At 45.6% G+C, this 19,100-nt stretch overlaps 1 protein-coding gene across 1 annotated transcript in view; it reads left to right on the plus strand.

Moving 5' to 3' along the window:
• Nucleotides 1–19,100, plus strand: part of LOC122558521 (adhesion G-protein coupled receptor G2-like) — a 139,002-nt gene that overhangs the window by 20,075 nt on the left and 99,827 nt on the right. Inside the window, exons 2-3 of the mRNA XM_043707200.1 lie at nt 5,231–5,334; nt 10,042–10,491. Coding sequence (XP_043563135.1) covers nt 5,250–5,334; nt 10,042–10,491 — 535 coding nt within the window. The 5' untranslated portion in view covers nt 5,231–5,249. The remainder of the gene's footprint in view (nt 1–5,230; nt 5,335–10,041; nt 10,492–19,100) is intronic.

The raw sequence follows: 19,100 nt of genomic DNA on the forward strand, positions 1-19,100 counted from the left end.
GAGGTCTGTACATAACTCCCATTATGGTTTTTTTGCCTTTGTGGTTCCTCAATTCCACCCACACAGACTCCACATCATCCGATGCTATGTCATTCAGCACCATAGATTTAATTTTGTTCTTAACTAACAAGGCAACCCCGCCCCCTCTGCCCGCCTCCCTGTCTTTTCGATAAGTTGAAAATCCTTGGATGTTTAACTGCCAGTCCTGAACCCCCTGCAAACACATCTCTGTGATGCCTACCACATTATAATCATTCACGATGATCTGTGCCATTGGTTCATCTGCTTTGTTACGAATGCTATGAGCATACAGGTAAAGTGCCTTAATGCTAACTTTCTTATCATTAGAGATATTGGAAGTCATAAGGTGTCCTAAGTTATCCTTCATTTTTGCTGCATTCCCAGTCTGCCTCAAGTTTAAATCTGCCTTCACATATGCTATCCTGCTGCTTATCTTTCCATTTAACTCCATACTCCCTGTCGCTTTCACTTTCCCTTCCCCCCAACTCAGAAGTTTAAAGGTTCATCCTATATTATGCAATTTTTGAAAAGTACTGAATATAAATGTTTGGTGTGATACACTTGAGCTTTCATAACCATTTTCAGGATCTTGTGTGTGAGGCTTTGTGTGAATTTTTATAAGTACAATGATTAATGAAGTATTACAAACACTTATTGAATTCCCCTTAGCTGAAATGTGAACCCTTATGTATGCACTCTTTCGTGGACAGTTATACAATTGTTGCTGAGTTTCTTGGTCTATTATATTGTCTCACGTTTCCTTCCAACACTGTCATTGCCAGGATTAGTGAAACCTGCAGGAGGGGCTCACATTGGCGAGGGAGGGAATTAGTGCATAACTTTGGGTGTACCTCTCGTGGTTTCAGAAACCTCTAATCTCCTCTGCTTAAGATTAGAGAGGGATGGTTGATTGAATGCAACAATGCTCCTTCTGGTCTCTAATAATGTTGCAGTGGGTCACTCACATGGCAATCCACTCTGCATGAATACTGGGATCTTCGTCCCACATCTGAAGATGAGTTTTTACTTAAGAAATTCCTGTCCAGTTTCTATGACCTGGTGTTTTGCTGTGGTAATGATACCAATGAAATTATCACTGTTTGCCATCATTTCTCCACTGAAGCTGACAGCAACTTTGGAAGTCTACACCTGCAAGAAATAATATGGATATTAAGAAGTTGCTTTCAGTTCCATAGGATGTGGTATAGAAAGTTCTACATTAAAATTATACTTTAATAAAAGTATTCACTTTAATAGTTAATCATACAGAAAAGACTTTTAGAAAAAAAATCCCTGAAATGAAGTTCAAGTGGGTTTTTAATGGTCCACTAATTTTATAATTTGGTGAAACCTGCACTAACCCTAATTCATCAATTTTATTTTTGGGAAAGTCAAATCTCTCCATAGCATTAAAATATTCACATTTTCTAAAAAAAAAGTTATTTTCTTTTTAATTTTTATTATTTTAACTTATCTCTTAACTCAATCATTGTCACTTATTTCCGTGTTTGAAGGTTTAGAACATAGAACATAGAACATAGAAGAATACAGCGCAGTACAGGCCCTTTGGCCCTCGATGTTGCGCCGATCCAAGCCCACCTAACCTATACTAACCCACTATCCTCCATATAAACCCCCTAATCATCTTGTACACCTCAATCAAGTCACCCCTAAACCTTCTTTTCTCTAATGAAAACAGCCCCAAGTGTCTCAGTCTTTCCTCATACGATCTTCCTTCCATACCAGGCAACATCCTGGTAAACCTCCTCTGCACCCGTTCCAGTGCCTCCACATCCTTCCTATAGTATGGCGACCAAAACTGCACACAATATTCCAGATGCAGCCGCACCAGAGTCTTATACAACTGCATCATGACCTCAGGACTCCGGAACTCAATTCCTCTACCAATAAAAGCCAGTTTAAACTGAAATCAAAGAGAATAAGTTTTTAACTTCCTGGTTTGATGGGCGTGAACACTTCAAAGTGATTGGCTCAGTTTTTCTGATGCAAGATTTTGAAGTCTGCATATTTATATTTGCCGGCTCAAAGCAGCGTCCTTGTGAATTATTTTTCTCTGTTCACTGGATGTGAACATTGCTGTCTAGATCAAGATTTATTGTCCCACTCCTACTTGTCCTTGGGAAGATGGTGCTGAGTCACCATCTTGAAGCATTGTATTGCTTGTGATGTAAGGAACACCCAAAGTGCTTTTAGGAAGAAAATCAGGACTTTGACCAAGTACTCAATGAAGGAAAAACAATACATTCCAAGTCAGGATGATGTGTGGCTTAGAGGTATCTTGCAGGTGGTGTTCCCATGTAGCACGCGGGGTGGTATTTCTCAGAGTTGGAAGGTGCTGTCAGAGGAGCCTTGATGAGTTACTGCAGTGCATCTAATTTATCTGTACCCTCTTCATTGTTGCAACATTCTTCTTACAGCCTGGAGGCTAAAACAACACCCAGCACTCCAACTGCATGTTCATAACGTTTTATACAGGTTTACCATTATGTTTTTATGTTCAACACATTTTTCCATTGATCCAGTATTTCAAATCGAGATCAGTGAAATGTAACATACTGATCCCTTTATTGTTACAGTATAGCCTGGGTATCCAACAACATCATGAGGCCTGGGATGTGGGTGCTCCCTGCTGGTGCTGTCAATCAATACAGTCTCCAGTCTCTGATTGGGCAACAGGCTTGCTGGGAGTGGACTCCTCCATCTGAGGTCCTTGACTGCAGCTACTAGCTAGTTATGTGCCTGTGGAGGCCTTTCCTGGGTGAGCCAGAGTTCCTAGCTACCAAGTGCCCATTCAGTGCGGGAAACTTCCATCACCTCCATTACTTGGATTTTAAAGCAGGCTCAACTCCCAACTACTAAAGCTAACACCAGTATCCTCAGCCTAACTATCACCCTTAACCAGGCGCTCACCTTAAACACTTCTTCAAACCAATGTATCCAAATCACCACCTCAAACCATGAGGCCCATTGTGTGTGACTTTGAACTTGCATTTTCCATCTACTTGTTTGCATGAGTTGGGGGGGGGGGGGGTGGCGTGGGGTCTCATTTTTCCTAAATCTTCCATAGGTATATTTTTATTTTGTGATCAAAATATGTTGAATTATAAGTGGTTTAAACTTTAGGAGGAATCACAGTATAATTAAAGAAAACCTTTGATTGCTTGGATTAAATGTATGTAAAATGGCGCTTACCATGACATTATGCCATCAAGGTTACAATATTGTGACTCCTTTATTGCTCATCCAGAGCCTACTGGGGAGGAGCAGGTGAGTATTTAAAACAAAGAATGACGGACAGAATTGCTGATGAAAAGCTTATTCCCAAAATGTTGATTCTCCTGCTTCTCGGTTGCTGAGTGACCTGTTGTGCTTTCACCAGTGCCACACTTTATCGACATTAATACCCAAGCCAGCTCTGTGATTATTTGAAAACCTGAGGGAATTACAAATCTATATCTTAAGAATTGATGGAACATGACAATCAATTCAAACTGATTAATTCCAAACATTTCTGTTTACTTTTGAGCTCAGACTACCTGTGTTTTTATTTCCGGACTCTGATCTCCTCAGACCATGAACTAACAAGGACAGATGAGCTGCCCTCACTCTCTATCAGTCCCTGTTTCACTTGGTCACTCACAGCTGAGTCCCAGCAGCCTGACCACCCCATCGCCGTCCAAATCTCAATAAGGGCGGCACGGTGGCACAGTGGTTAGCACTGCTGCCTCACAGCGCCAGAGACCAGGGTTCAATTCCCGCCTCAGGCGACTGACTGTGTGGAGTTTGCACATTCTCCCCGTGTCTGCGTGGGTTTCCTCCGGGTGCTCCGGTTTCCTCCCAGTCCAAAGATGTGCAGGTCAGGTGAATTGGCCATGCTAAATTGCCCGTAGTGTTAGGTAAGGGGTAAATGTAGGGGTATGGGTGGGTTGTGCTTCGGCGGGTCGGTGTGGACTTGTTGGGCCGAAGGGCCTGTTTCCACACTGTAATGTAATGTAATGTAATCTAAATGTAATGTAAGTCCCCCCCCTCAAAATTCACCGATCACAGTTTTTTCAAGTGGAACATACATAAAGAACTGGTTGACAGACAGAAAATGAAAAATAGGAATAAATGGGTCTTTTTCTGAGTGGCAGGCAGTGACTAGTGCGGAACTGTGGTAATCAATGATAGGACCCAACAATTCACAAGATATATCAATGCTTTAAATGTAAATGCAATATGTCCAAGTTTGCAGTCAAAACAATGCTGGGTGGGAGTGTGAACTGTGAGATGCTTCAGTGTGATTTAGACAAAGTCAGCAAGTGGGCAAATGCATGACAGATGAAGGAGAATTTGGATAACTGTGAGGTTATCCACTTTGGCAGCAAAAACAGGAAGATTGTTATCTGAATGATGATAGTTTAGGAAAGAGGGATGCACAACAAAACCTGCGTGTCCTTGTACACCATCCACGGAGAGTATAGATGCAGCAGGTAGTGAAGAAGGAAAATGCTATGTTGGCCTTCATAGTGAGGGGATTCAAGTACAGGAGTAGAGACGCCTTGCTGCAATTGTAAGGGGCCTTGGTGAGACTATGCCTGGAGTATTGTGTGCAGTTTTGGTACCCTTAGCTGAGGAAGGATGTTCTAGGTGTGGAAGGAGTGCAGCGAAGGTTTATCTGACTGATTCCTGAGATAGTAGGACTGATGTATGAAGAGAGACAAGGTTGGTCAGGATCGTATTCATTTGAGTTTGGAAGAATAAGGGAGAACCTCATAGAAAACTATTAAATGTTCTCAGGACTAGAAAAAATAAATACAGGAAGGATGTTTCCAATGACCAGGAAGTACAGAACCAGGGGTGACTGCCTAAGGATATGGGTCATTTAGCACTGAGACAAGGAGAGATTTCTTCACCCAAAGAGTGGTGAGTCTGGGAAGGTTTTTTGCCACAGAAAGCAGTTGAGGCCAGAACATTAAATGTTTTCAAAGAGTTAGATATAGTTCTTTGGGCTAAACAAGTCAAAAGATATCTGGAGTAAGCAGGAACAGGTTATTGAGCTGAATGATCAGCAATGATCATATTAAATGGCAGCATAGCAAGCTCAATGGGCCAAATGGCCTACTCTTGCTTCTATTTTCTATGTTTCTAACCATCATTTGTGTGAACCTCACCCTGTGCTCTCATATTCACAATGTTGATTTTCCAGAGGAGGAACCCAGTGGAAGATGCCTCTCAAAACCAGCTCCTTTCACAGACTGATCAACTGTCAATGTCTTCTGTTAAATTTCTTCAGCTTTCACATTGGGAAAGGTAATTCATTTCTCAGCACTTCCTTTGTTTCACTTCTTTTAAAATCCTATGTTATTTTTGATGATTGTTTCAGGCGAGTGATCCAATGGGAAATGTGGATTCACACCCTAATGAATGATGCATCCCAATATGAACATTGGCCATAGTTAATAGTAACATTGTGTAATGCAATTTCTGTACATAATCAACCATTGAAAGACAGAAAGTTAACACTGTGCTGCACCACTTTATAAAAGGTAACATAACTAAGATAATTAAAGAAATAAATATAAGACAAATGCAACAACTGACTAAACGATTGCAAACTTCTTATGAGTTAATTATTATTGTGAATCCTGTATTTTCCTGCAGTAAATGTAAGAATGTAAATAAATTCCACAGCAACATAGACATTCAATGTGATTAAAGTCCTCCCTCGTGAGCAGTATATAACATGGGATTCTGTTCCTGAGCTTCTTCCTTGCTAACAGGCTCAGGCTGAGGAAGGGAACAGACATGGCAGGAGTCATAGAATCATAGAGATGTGCAGCATGGAAACAGACCCTTCGGTCCAACTTGTCCAAGCTGACCAAATATCCCAACCCAAACTAGTCCCACCTGCTAGCACCCCGCCCATATCCCTCCAAACCCTTCCTATTCATATACCCATCCAGATGCCTTTTAAATGTTGTAACTGTACCAGCCTCCACCACTTTCTCTGGCAGGTCATTCCATACACGCACCACCCTCTGAGTGAAAACGTTGCCCCCTTCGGCCTCTTTTATATCTTTCCCCTCTCACCTTAAACCTATGCCCTCTAGTTCTGGACTCCTCCACCCCAGGGAAAAGTCTTTGTCTATTTATCCTATACATCCCCCTCATGATTTTATAAGCCTCCAAAAGGTCACCCCTCAGTCTCCGACAGAATATTGTAAACTCTGTGAACACGCGATCTCCTTTCAGTGCAAAATCTCAGGCAAGCTCGTTTCATCAAAGGTACAGGTTAAATTCAGAATGCAAATTTTATCTCTAGACCAATCTATTATCTCTACATTGTTGAACTGCTTTGGAATGTTACGAACCAATTAAAAAGGAGTAGGAGTTGGCCATTCAGCCCCTTGACACTACAGTGCCATTCAATTGTGGCCATGGCTGGTCTTCAACCTCAACTCCATTTCCTGCTTCCCACGCCCCTTAATTCACAAAGCGATCAAGAATCAATCAGTATCTGTCTTGAACACATTCAGTGATGGAGCATTCTCACCACCCCCCCCCCCCCCCCCCCCACCCCAGATTCCAAAAGCTGGTAAGTGAAGAAGTGAAGAAATTTCTCCTCATCTTAATCCAAAATGATTGACCCTTTTTCTGTGGCTATACCTCGGTGTGCTGGATTCTTATCCATGTGAAACGACCTCTCCAAGTCTACCTTAACAAGCCCTTTGAGAGTCGTGTATGGTTCAAACAGATCACCCCTCATTCCACAAAACTTCAGACGAGTTAGGACCAGCTTACCTTGCCTCTACTCAACTTTTCATTCCAGAGACCAACCCAGTGGCCTTTTACTGTACCACCACTAAGTCAAGTACATCCTTCCTCAGATTTGGCAACCAAAATTCAGTGCAGTACTGTGGTATTTCCAGAATCCTATGCTATTGGAGCAAGACTTCCTTATTTTTGTCCTCCAAACTCCTTGCAAAAAAAAATGCCACTTGCCTTCCTAATTGCTTGCTGCTCATTTTCTGTGCTCCTTTGTTATGAAGGTTTGGGTGTACTGTACCTTTAAGAAAATTAAAAGCTAGCAGAACTACCAAACAGCACCAAGTGTTCTGAATAAGATACAATGTAACCTTTTGGTCCAGCAATTAAGGTAGCTGGTTGCCTGGAGATAAAAACAAATTTGAATTATGCCAATCAGTTTATATTATACCCCAGAAAAGTAGCAACCTTCAATCAAGCTTGAATTTAGTATATTGACAATATTAAAAATCAATGACACAATCTGATGCTTTGAGGATATAAGACCAGGAAAGATTGAACAATTGAGGGAGAACTGCCAAAAGACCAATAGGTGTAGGCTGCTAGTCAGAACTCCCTGAGAGAGACCTGTCTAGAGAAGGAGTTTGTACAGAGAAAAACATCAACACCAATCCAGAGAGCAACTCTACAGAGGAAGAAATAAAGAGAAGACTTGACTATTGGCTGGTTTTGAAATTTGAATGGACTAGTATTATAGAAGAGAAAGTAAAAGATAGGTTAGAGGAAGGAGTTGTAAATAGTTATTAGTTAATTATTCTCTGTCATACTTTAAGAAATAAAGCTGTTAATTTTTACTTTAAATAGTCCTTGACCTCTCGAATTTTCACAGATTACTGCACGCGATAAGCCTTTTCTGTGGTGCTGGTTTAAATTAAGCAGGAGGGTATACCCCATGATGTAGCACCTTATACAACTTTATCTGAGACTCTCCAAGCATCAACATTGACAGGTTTCATGCCCTTCAAAAGCATTTTGCTTTTCTATTTTTACTATAAGTGACTAACCTTCACTCACCCATAAGATATCAAATCTGCCAATATGTTGCACATTCAGTTAACCTATCCATCACCAGTGGGTGGCATGGTGGTTCAATGGTTAGCAATGCTACCTCACAGCACCAGAGATATGGGTTGAATTCCAGCCTGGAGCAACTATCTGTGTGGAGGTTGCAGAAACAGAGTAAATGTTTGAATTGAATTGAATTGAAGTTATTGTCACGTGTACTGAGGCACAGTGAAAGCTTTGTCTTGCGAGCAATACAGGCAGATCACAGAGTTAAGTAGCATAGATAATAAATAATAGGTAAACAGCAGCAAAAACAAAAACACAGGTGCAGGTGAATGTTAAGAGTTTGTGAGTCCATTCAGTATTCTAACAACAATAAGGTAGAAACTGTTTTGAAACTGGCTGGTGCGTGTGTTCAGGCTTCTGTACCCTCTCCCCAATGGTAGAGGTTGTAGAAAAACATTGCCAGGGTGGGATGGATCTTTAAGAATGCTGGCAGCCTTTCTTTGACAGTGGGCCTGGTACATGGATTCAAAAGATGGAAGATTGTCCGGGCTGAGTTCACCACTCTCTGTAACCATCTCCGATCTTGAATGGTACAGTTCCCACACCAGGTAGTGATACATCCAGACAGAATGCTCTCGATGACGCACCTTTAAAAGTTGGCAAGGGTATTCACTGTCATGCCAAATTTCCTCAGCTGCCTGAGGAAGCAGAGACGTTGTTGGGCCTTTGTAACCAATGTGTCCACATCAAGAGTCCAAGAAAGCTTGTTGTGGATGACCACTCCCAGGAGCTTGATACTCTCCGCTTGTTCCACCTCTGTGCTGGTAATGTGTAGGGGGAGGCATGAGTAACACCCCGCTGAAAGTCAGTAATGAGTTCCATGGCTTTTCCAGCATTGAGAGCTAGGTTGTTCTCAGTGCACCATTTTTCCAGGTGATCCACCTCCTGTCTATAGTCTGTTTCGTCATCATCTGAGATTCAACAGACTATGGTTGTGTCATCAGCAAACTTGTAAATGACATTAGCTTGGTATTTGACGATGCAGTCATGGGTATACAGTGAGTACAGTAGGGGACTGAGTATGCACCCTGGGGGGCTCCAGTGTTGAGTGTTAGTGAGGATGAAATATTGTCCCCAATCTTCACTGATTGTGCCCTGTGAGTTGCAGAGAATGGGGCTTAGTCCAAGATCACTATCCTGCCCTCCTGTTGTCAAACCCATAATGCAGTGTGTCAGTCATAGCAGCTGCTTGTTTCTTATCTACTGCATCTTCAGCAGAGAAACCCAGCATATGGAATTTCACTACCACCTGTTTATATTCATTCATAGGAATGAATTAAGAGTTACTTGAAAGTGATTAACACGATACAAGTGTAAATAATGTGTTGATTTACAGAGCTTTAGAGTGTGTGTGTGTGTATGGTTATTGGCTTAGTCATGGGGATTCATTCAAAGTTAAGTGGGGTTATCGGGAGATACTGCTGTGTTAGGGACGTCTGGTCAGTATAGCCTTTCCTCATAAAGCAATCCCCTCATTCCAGGTATCGGTCTCGTCAACTTGCTTGAACTGCTTCCAATGCATTACCATCTTTCCATAAGTGCAGTGACCAATACTGTACCCCAGATGCAGTCTCACCAATACCCTGTGGAACTGAAGCTTAACCTCCCTACTCTTGCATTCAAATTCCCTCGTAATAAACCACAACATTTTCTTCGCTTTCCTGATTGCTTACTGTACTTGCTTATTAATCTCCTGCAATTCACATCCTGCATCACACAGATCTCTCTGCATCTCAGAGCTTTGCAACATCTCATTGTTTCGATGATATGCTTCTTTGTTATTCTTTCTGCCAAATCAGAGAGCTTCATCCTTTCCCATGTTGTATTCCCTTTGCCATATTTTTGCCCACTCACTTAACCTGTTTATATCCCTTTTCGAGTTCTTTGTATTCTCTTCAAAACTCATTTTCCTTCCTGTCTTTGTGCCATCAGCAAAGTTAGGAAACATACTTTGGTCCCTTCATCCAAGTCTTTATATAAATTGGAAAGAGTTGAGGCCCCAGCACCAGCCCTTGTGGTGTCCTAGCCAGACTAAAAAAGATCCACTTATTCCTACTCCCTCAAATTCTCACTCTGTTTCCAAGAGGCTGATTAACGTTTACCTTGTGATTGTATTTGCAGCAATAGTTGGTGCTGAGTTTACAGTTTGTGGATACCTGAACAGTCACATTAATAAATCTCATCACTACATTGGCCCAGACCCATGTTCATTGAAAGTGTCTGTAAAGAAAACAGGCTTAGAAATAGAAGCTCATCTCATTGGGAATGGTTCATCTTCCTGGACACAAGATCCTGCAGCACCTACACCTGCAGCTTCATCAGAAATCTGCATCACCTGGAAAGGATCCGTTGGCCAACTCTACATAACCCGTGGTGATATTGGAAAGTCGTATCCAACTGCCATGTCCACTGGAGGGAAATGTTGTCAACATTTCACTCTCACCAATAGCAGTTCACACAAGAGTTCACTGTTGCTGAGAGACATTATTTACATAAATCAGTCAGACATCAGTCCAGTTCACATGGAAAATGCTTCTTATTTGGAATTTACTGGATCTGAAGGAGCATGTGGTGAGTAGAATAATAACTGACACATTGTGAATCACATGTAGTTTTAAAATACACCATGGTTTATCACAGATAAAGAATAAAATAGAAATACGGGCCCAAGCTTTCTCTGTCTCTCCTACAACTATAAGAGGAGTTGGGGGATATGCTACTCCCTGTTCTCAGCTCTGTGCATCTCACCCTCCCCTAATGAATACTTCCTTGTTATTCTGGGGTGTGGTCCGATCAGGCAGAATATTCCTGACCTTGACATGAATGTCAGTCTGTCAAAGAATGTAAATGAGAGAATGATGCTCTCCATCACATCTTCCCCATTCTGGATATTCACACACTGTATCCAAGCTCTGCAGTCAGACGGTTGGTAGGTGGGGGTGCATTGGGACTTGTCTTGCTGTACAGCACACACCGGGACTTCAATCTACTACCTACAGCATGTGCCATTGCATAATCGTTCAATCAAGTGGTCATGTCAGAAACTGGGTATAACTCATCCTCAGTCCGAGTAAAGGAGAGCCATGGTCTATCAGTGGATCTTGGTACAATTAGTCATGGTCATAGTGTAGATGTATATTTGGTTCTACAAATCCGGGCAATACCAGTTTCAGGACAATGGTAGATGCTTTATTATGGGACAGCCGGTGAGAGATTCTCAATGTCCCCAAAAGTAGCTGTGTGTCTACTTGTGGTTACACCTCTCCATGAATCTCTGCTTTACAAACAAAGAGAGTATTTTTATAGGAATTAAACAAAAGGTCTATCAATCACATGGTTGATTGTCATTACATAGTTTAAAATAGGCAATTATAAAATTACAAAGCCGAGTGAATGTCAACGTTCTGTGATAACAAGTGAATGGATTACAGGGACTGAATATTCATTCTTCATGATCATGTATTGATGGGAAGGCAGTAAAACAGAAGGGTTTTGCCTGTTTTCAATGAGGGATTCACATACCTATGCTAATACAGAGGGGAACTATGATAATGGGAGTGGGAGGCAGTTTAACAGGGTTGTGGCCAAGGCTGTCAGTCTTGTCTGGGGAAGACAAATACCTCTGCCTAAGGCTGCAGAGGAATCTACATGTGTGTCTCCAATGGATTCCTTTTCTAACATTCAGTCAGCCTCCTCCCTACTGAGCTGTTATGTCTATTCTATAAGAGGACAGACATGCAATTATTACTGCAGTGAGTCTCTCTGGTAGTGGAATGTTTAACCCTTGAGTCCCCAGTCTGCCTTGGCAGAGAAGTAAAACATGGAACTAATCCCTTTGTGGCTTTCTAACTCCCTCAATAGTCCAGGGGCGTGACCACGGTCAGTTGTCCACTTGGGCCAGTGACAGTCAGGGGATGTGTCTGACTGCAGGGAGGGGAATGGACAGCAGTCAGTCCAGTCAGGTCATCAGCAGCAGTCAGGAGAATTATGGATCAACACTCAGGGAGCTGCAAAGACAGCAGACAGGAGTCTGCTCAGTCATGTCTAGGGACTGCTCATGAACATCCCGAAAAGCATATATGGAGGGCAGAAATGAGACATGAGAAAGCTTTGGCAAATAGGGTTAAGGAGAATCCAAATGAATTCCACAAATACATTAAGGACAAAAAACTAAGTAAGAGGAGAATAGGACCCCCTTAAAGATCAGCAAAGCTGCCTATGTGTAGAACCGCAGGAGATGGGAAAGACATGAAATGAATATTTTGCGTCAGTTTTTACTGTGGAGAAAGAAATTGAGGCTAGAGAACTCAGGGAAATAAACATTGATATTTTGAAAATAGTTCAGATTACAGAAGAGAATGTGTTGGAGGTCTTAGAAATCATAAAGGTTGATAAATCTCTGGGACCTGATCAAGTGTGTTGCAGGTTGTTGTGGAAAGTTAGGGAAGAAATTGCAGGACAGAAATATTTGTCTCATCAATAACCACAGGTGAGATGCCAGAGAATTGGAGGGTGGCTAATTCCATGCCTTTATTTGAGAAAGGCTAGAGGAAGAAGCTTGGGAACGACAGACCTGTGAGACTAACACCAGTGGTGGGTAAGTTATACAGTCATAAGATGAAAGAGACATTCAGCATGGAAACAGACCCTTCAATATACGCCAACCAGATATCCTAAATTAATCTAGTCTCATCCAGATCCCTTTTAAATATGACTGTACCAGCCTCCACCACTTTCTCTGGCAGATCATTCCATACATGCACCACCCTCTGTGTGACAAAGTTGTCCCGAAGGTTCCTTTTAAATCTTTCCCCTCTCACCTTAAATGTATGCCATCTAGTTTTGGGCTCCCCGACTCTAGGGAAAACACCTTGACCATTCACCCTATCCATACCCCTCATGATTTCATAAACCTCTATGAGGTCACCCCTCAGCCTCCAATGCTGCAGAGGAAATAGCACCAGTCTATTCGACCTCTCCCTACAGCTCAAACCCTCCAACCCTGGCAAGATCCTTATTAATCTCTTCTGCACGCTTTCAAGTTTAACAAACATGCTTTGTATAGCAAGGAGACCAGAATTGAACACAGCATTCCAAAAGTGGCCTAAGCAATGTTCTGTACAGCTGCAAGATGACATCCCAACTCCTATACTCAGTGCACTGACCAATAAAGATGGGGAGGAGCCAACGTTGGACTAGGGTGGACAAAGTTAAAAATCACACAACACCAGGTTATAGTCCAACAGGGTTATTTGGAAATACTAGCTTTCGGAGTGCTGCACCCTTGTCAGAGGAAGGAACAGTGCTCCGAAAGCTTGTATTTCCAAATAAGCCTGTTGGACTATAATCTGGTGTTGTGTGATTTTTAACTCTGACCAACAAAGGAAAACATACCAAATGTCTTCTTCACCACCCTGTCTACCTGGGACTTCACTTTCAAGGAGCTATGAACCTGAACTCCAAGGTTCCTTTGTTCAGCAACACTCCCCGGGACGTTATCATTAAGTGTATAAGTCCTGCTCTGATTTGCTCTAGCAAAATGTAACACCTCACAGTTATCGAAATTAAACACGATCTGCCACTCCTTGCCACTTTGGACCATTGATTAAGTACCGTCGTACTCAGGGAACCTTCTTTGCTGCCCACTACGCTACCAATTTTGGTGTCATTTGCAGATTTACAAACGATACCTTCTATAATCACAACTAAATAATTTATATAAATAACAAAAAGCAATGGACCCAGCACCGATCCCTGTGGGACACTGCTGGTCACAGGCCTCCAGTACAAAAAGCATCCCTCCACCACCACACTCTGTTGTCTAACTTCTAGCCGATTCTGTATCCAAATGACTAGCTGTCCCCATAATCTGCGATCTAACCTTGCTAATCAGTCAACCATGAGGAACCTTGTCAAACACCTTAACGAAGTACATACAGAAAATACCAACGCTGTGCCTTCAAAAATGTAGCCCAAAACAGTACTCTGGGGTGGCAGTGTAGTATGGGCTGGCGCAGCCGGGAGCAGGACACTGAGTTGGCAGTGTAGTGTGGGCTGGTGTAGTCCGGAGTGGGACGCTGGGTTGGCATTGTCGGGTGGGCTGGTGTAGTCTGGAGTGGGACTCTGGGTTGGCAGTGCAGTGTGGGCTGGTGTAGTCTGAAGTGGGACTCTGGTTGGCAGTGCAGTATGGGCTGGTGTAGTCCGGAGTGGGTCTCTGGGTTGGCAGTGTAGTGTGGGCTGGTGTAGTCCGGAGCAGGACACTGGGGTGGCAGCATAGTGTGGGCTGGTGCAGTCTGGAGGGGGATCTTGGGTTGGCAGTGAAGTGTGGGCTGGTGCAGCCTGGAGCAGGACACTGGGGTGGCAGTGTAGTGTGGGCTGGTGCAGCCTGGAGCAGGACACTGGGTTAGCAGTGTTGCATGGATAGGTGTAGTCTGGAGTGGGACTTTGGTGTGGCAGTGAAGTGTGGGCTGGTGTAGTCTGGAGTGGGACTCTGGGTTGGCAGTGCAGTGTGGGCTGGTGTAGTCTGAAGTGGGACTCTGGTTGGCAGTGCAGTATGGGCTGGTGTAGTCCGGAGTGGGTCTCTGGGTTGGCAGTGTAGTGTGGGCTGGGCAGTGTAGTGTGGGCTGGTGTCGTCTTGAGTGGGTCTCTGGGGTGGCAGTGTAGTGTGGGCTGGTGTCGTCTTGAGTGGGTCTCTGGGGTGGCAGTGTAGTGTGGGCTGGTGTCGTCTTGAGTGGGTCTCTGGGGTGGCAGTGTAGTGTGGGCTGGTGTCGTCTTGAGTGGGTCTCTGGGGTGGCAGTGTAGTGTGGGCTGGTGTCGTCTTGAGTGGGTCTCTGGGGTGGCAGTGTAGTGTGGGCTGGTGTCGTCTTGAGTGGGTCTCTGGGGTGGCAGTGTAGTGTGGGCTGGTGTCGTCTTGAGTGGGTCTCTGGGGTGGCAGTGTAGTGTGGGCTGGTGTCGTCTTGAGTGGGTCTCTGGGGTGGCAGTGTAGTGTGGGCTGGTGTCGTCTTGAGTGGGTCTCTGGGGTGGCAGTGTAGTGTGGGCTGGTGTCGTCTTGAGTGGGTCTCTGGGGTGGCAGTGTAGTGTGGGCTGGTGTAGTCTGGAGCTGGACTCTGGGGTGGCAGTGTAGTGTGGGCTGGTGTCGTCTTGAGTGGGCCTCTGTGGTGGCACTGCTGTGTGGGCTGGTGTATTCTGAAGTGGGACTCTGGTTTGGCAGCGTAGTGTGGGCTGGTGTAGTCTGGAGTGGGACTCTGGTTTGGCAGCGTAGTGTGGGCTGGTGTAGTCCGGAGTAGCACTCTGGGGTGGCAGTGTAGTGTGGGCTGGTGTCGCCTGGAAGGGAACCCTTGGTTGGCAGTGTAGTGTGGGCTGGTCTAGTCTGGAGTTGGACTCAGGGTTGGCAGTGTAGTGTGGGCTGGTATAGTCCGGAGTAGCACTCTGGGGTGGCAGTGTATTGTGGGTTGGTGTAGTCCGGAGTGGGACTCTGGAGTGGCAGTGTATTGTGGGTTGGTGTAGTCCGGAGTGGGACTCTGGTTTGTCAGTGTAGTGTGGGCTGGTTTAGTCTGGTGTGGGACTTTGGGGTGGCAGTGCAGTGTGGGCTGGTGTAGTCCGGAGTGTAACCTTTGGGGTGGCAGTGCTGTGTGGGCTGGTGTAGTCTGGAGCTGGACTCAGGGTTGGCAGTGTAGTGTGGGCTGGTGTAGTCCGGAGTAGCACTCTGGGGTGGCAGTGTAGTGTGGGCTGGTGTCATCTTGAGTGGGACTCTGGGGTGGCAGTGTAGTGTGGGCTGGTGTCATCTTGAGTGGGACTCTGGGGTGGCAGTGTAGTGCAGGCTGGTATAGACTGGAGTGGTGTAGTCTGGAGTGGGACTCTGGGTTGGCTGTGTAGTGTGGGCTGGTATAGTCTGGAGCGGGACTCTGGGTTGGCAGTGTAGTGTGTGCTGGTGTAGTCAGGAGTGGCGCTTTGAGTTGGCAGCGTAGTGTGGGCTGGTGTAGTCTGGAGTGGGACTCTGGGGTGGCAGTGTAGTATGGGCTGGTGTAGTCTGGAGTGGGACGCTGGGTTGGCAGTGTAGTGTGGGCTGGTGTAGTCTGGAGTGGGACTCTAGGTTGTCTGTGTAGTGTGGGCTGGTGTAGTCTGGTGCAGAACTCTGGGGTGGCAGTGCAGTTTAGACTGGTGTAGTCTGGAGCGGGACTCTGGGGTGGCAGTGTAGTGTGGGCTGGGGTAGTCTGGAGCGCGACTCTGGGTTGGCAGTGTAGTGTGGGCTGGTGTAGTTCAGAGTGGGACTCTGGGTTGGCAGTGTCGTGTGGGCTGGTGTACTACAGAGCGAGACTCTGGCAGCAGAGAAGCAAACGTTGGACTGCCTTTAAATTAGCTTTCTGTATTTTTTATTCTAATTTAAGTTAACGAGAATGATGTCAATTCATGGCAATGGTATAAACGTTTCAGCATCTTCAATATTTCAACCCCAGGAAAGACATACCAGTGGCCCGAGAACTAGAAACAAGCAGAGCCTGTCAGGGGCAAGGCTTACATGAAATGAAGTGAAGGGGGAGGGTCGCAATTAAATCAAAATATAATTGCGTGGCTAATAAAGAACTCCACCCACTGGGGTGTCCACCACTCCCTAAAGGCATTGAGAGCATTGGTGGAAACTTTTCAGTTTACATTTTATGTGGAATACGCATGACATAAATGATTCAATCAATCAAAATTAGTGTTAGGGTGGGAGGCAGAGGTTGGTGGTGTTTTTTTCCTGAAAGGGGCAGTGTACTGGGAGGCTGCACTCTGCTGTCTGAACTTGGAGGCCGGGTTGACAGCACCTGTCGCAACTAAGAGCAGCTGTAGTTGATTGGGGCCTGGAGACCTGGGTTATTGGGTGCTGCAGCCTGCCTGCTGGAAAGGGCTTGGGGTTGGCTGTGTCTGCTATTGTGCCAAGTGTAGTGCCCTGCATTTCTTCCTAGCTGTTGCCCAGCAGGGCCGGTTACTGGAGCATGGATGTTTCTGAACTTTTCTATCCAGCGTGCTGCTGGGAGGCTTTCTCCTGGAGCTGGAGTCTTACTTTAGTTGGGGGACTCAGGCCTGGACAATAATGGTTTGGGGCCTAAGCCATTGTCTGTGACTGACTGTGGTTTGGAGCTGGAGCCTGTGATAGATTGAAGCCAGGGCCCTCTCCAGATTATGGCTTCCTAGCTGTGGCCTATACTATTGTGTTTTGCTGCCAGTGACTGCTGCCTGTTGATAATAAGTGCACATGTGAACAGGTGGTGCCCCCCAGTTTCCCCTCACCCCTCGTGTGACCCGAAACCTACAGAAGAAAAGAAGAAAGGTTGGGAGAGCAGCAGAATAGTGGAGAGATGGAGGCATTGCTTGTACCCTCATCTCCCGGATAGGGCACCATTCCTTGGGGTCGGAGTGACGGAGGTGCCAGTCCATTACTAACAAGACCACCCCTGGGGATGAGGGAGTTACATCCCCTGGAAAGTTCTCTCTGTCCTCACTAGGAGAGAGGGACACCACCATCCCCGCAGTCCACGTTGACTAGGACAGGCACCTCGGAGGCTGAGGTGGGCATTGCCACTGAGGTCTTGCCCATGCTGCATGAACTGGAAGGCCTCAAGGTGCTGTCTGCACTGTCTGGGGATGGCCCTGGGGATAGTTACCCTCAGGGCACCTGGATGGTAGTGATGAAGGAGTAAGCCTCCTCACTACCTACCAGGCCTTCATGTAGGGCACGTCTGCCCTTACTGAAGATCTTTTCCCAGACACCGAGGGCTGCCTGGTGCCAAGAGTGGAGCAGTTTTCTGAACCACTGCTGCCAGGAGGGGTCCTGACAATTTAGTCAAAGATCTGCTTGAGTCTGAAACACTCCAAGGCTTAGATGGCCCTGCAAAGGATCCGCGGTTGCTTCCAATTGGTGACCCCGGACTGTGCATGCAATTGAGGGGGGGGGGTCGGGGGGGGTTAGGTCAGGGGTCAGATGCGATGACTTGGAGGAGTATAGGGCGTTGGTCGTGGCCGTTGCCAAGTGAGGCAAGGCGGAGAGAGACATGGTGCTCGTGGACAAGGCGCCCTCCTGTCTCCAACGGGGAACTTCAGGACTTTAGCTGCTTACTCGCTGAGACAGAGGCCTGTTGGTTATGGACCAGTAAAAATTCTCTACCGCTGGTAGTCATGTCTGCCCTGCGGCTGTTGGTGGCCCCAGGAATGGGCAAGAACAGGAAGCAGCGGTGCCAGGGATTTCTTTTGCAGCGTCCTTAGGGAGTGGAGGGGAAAAAGGTCTCTTCCCCACCTCCCTCAATAGGTACGATTTAATTGTTTTAACTGGTGGTTTATTTTTTCAACTGGAGTTGGTTAGGATCAGAGAGCGTGTTCAAGGCTGCCTGCTCCAACTCACGGTTAGTTTCAGAAGCACAGTGCTTCACTTTGTGAATGTATACATGTCTTGGATGGGACATGAGCAGGCACACTTCTTAGGCAGCACGCTGGCTCAATGGTTCGCACTGCTGCCTCACAATGCCACGGGCCCGGGTTTGATTCCTGCCTCGGGTGACTGTGTGGAGTTTGCACATTCTCCCCGTGTCTGCGTGGGTTTTCTCCAGGTGCTCTGGTTTCCTTCCACAGTTCAAAGATGTGCTGATCAGGTGAATTGGCTGTGCTGAACTGCCCATCGTGTTCAAGCATGTGTAAGTTAGGTGCATTAGTCAGGGGTAAATATAGGGTAGGAGGAATGGGTTTCGGTGGGTTACTCCTCGGAGGGTCAGTGTCTACTTGTTGAGCTGAAGGGCCTGTTTCCACATTGTAGGGATTCTAAGATTTTTGTCCACTCTCCTTAGCTCCATGGGTGAGGGTGAACTCATCCTCCTTGGGAGAGATTTCAATTGCACTCTTGAGAAGTGGGTGCATGGCAGTACCCAGAAAAGCTCAGGGATGTTGAGGGAATTGGTTAAGGCCTTTTACTTGGTAAATGGCTGGTGAAATCTCCATACCAATTCCATTGCCTTCACCTTTGTGAAGCCTGGGGTCAGTGCTTCGAGATTTGACCACTCTACATTTCCAGGGCACAGGCCTCCTGTGTTCTGAAGGCCTCCCTGCAGCAGGTGACTTCTCCAAACACAACCTGGTTAGATTAGATTAGACTACATTACAGTGTGGAAACAGGAGAAAGTGAGGTCTGCAGATGCTGGAGATCAAAG

Source organism: Chiloscyllium plagiosum, chromosome 17, assembly GCF_004010195.1.
Source record: "Chiloscyllium plagiosum isolate BGI_BamShark_2017 chromosome 17, ASM401019v2, whole genome shotgun sequence".
In the NCBI taxonomy this organism is placed as follows: Eukaryota; Metazoa; Chordata; class Chondrichthyes; order Orectolobiformes; family Hemiscylliidae; genus Chiloscyllium; species Chiloscyllium plagiosum.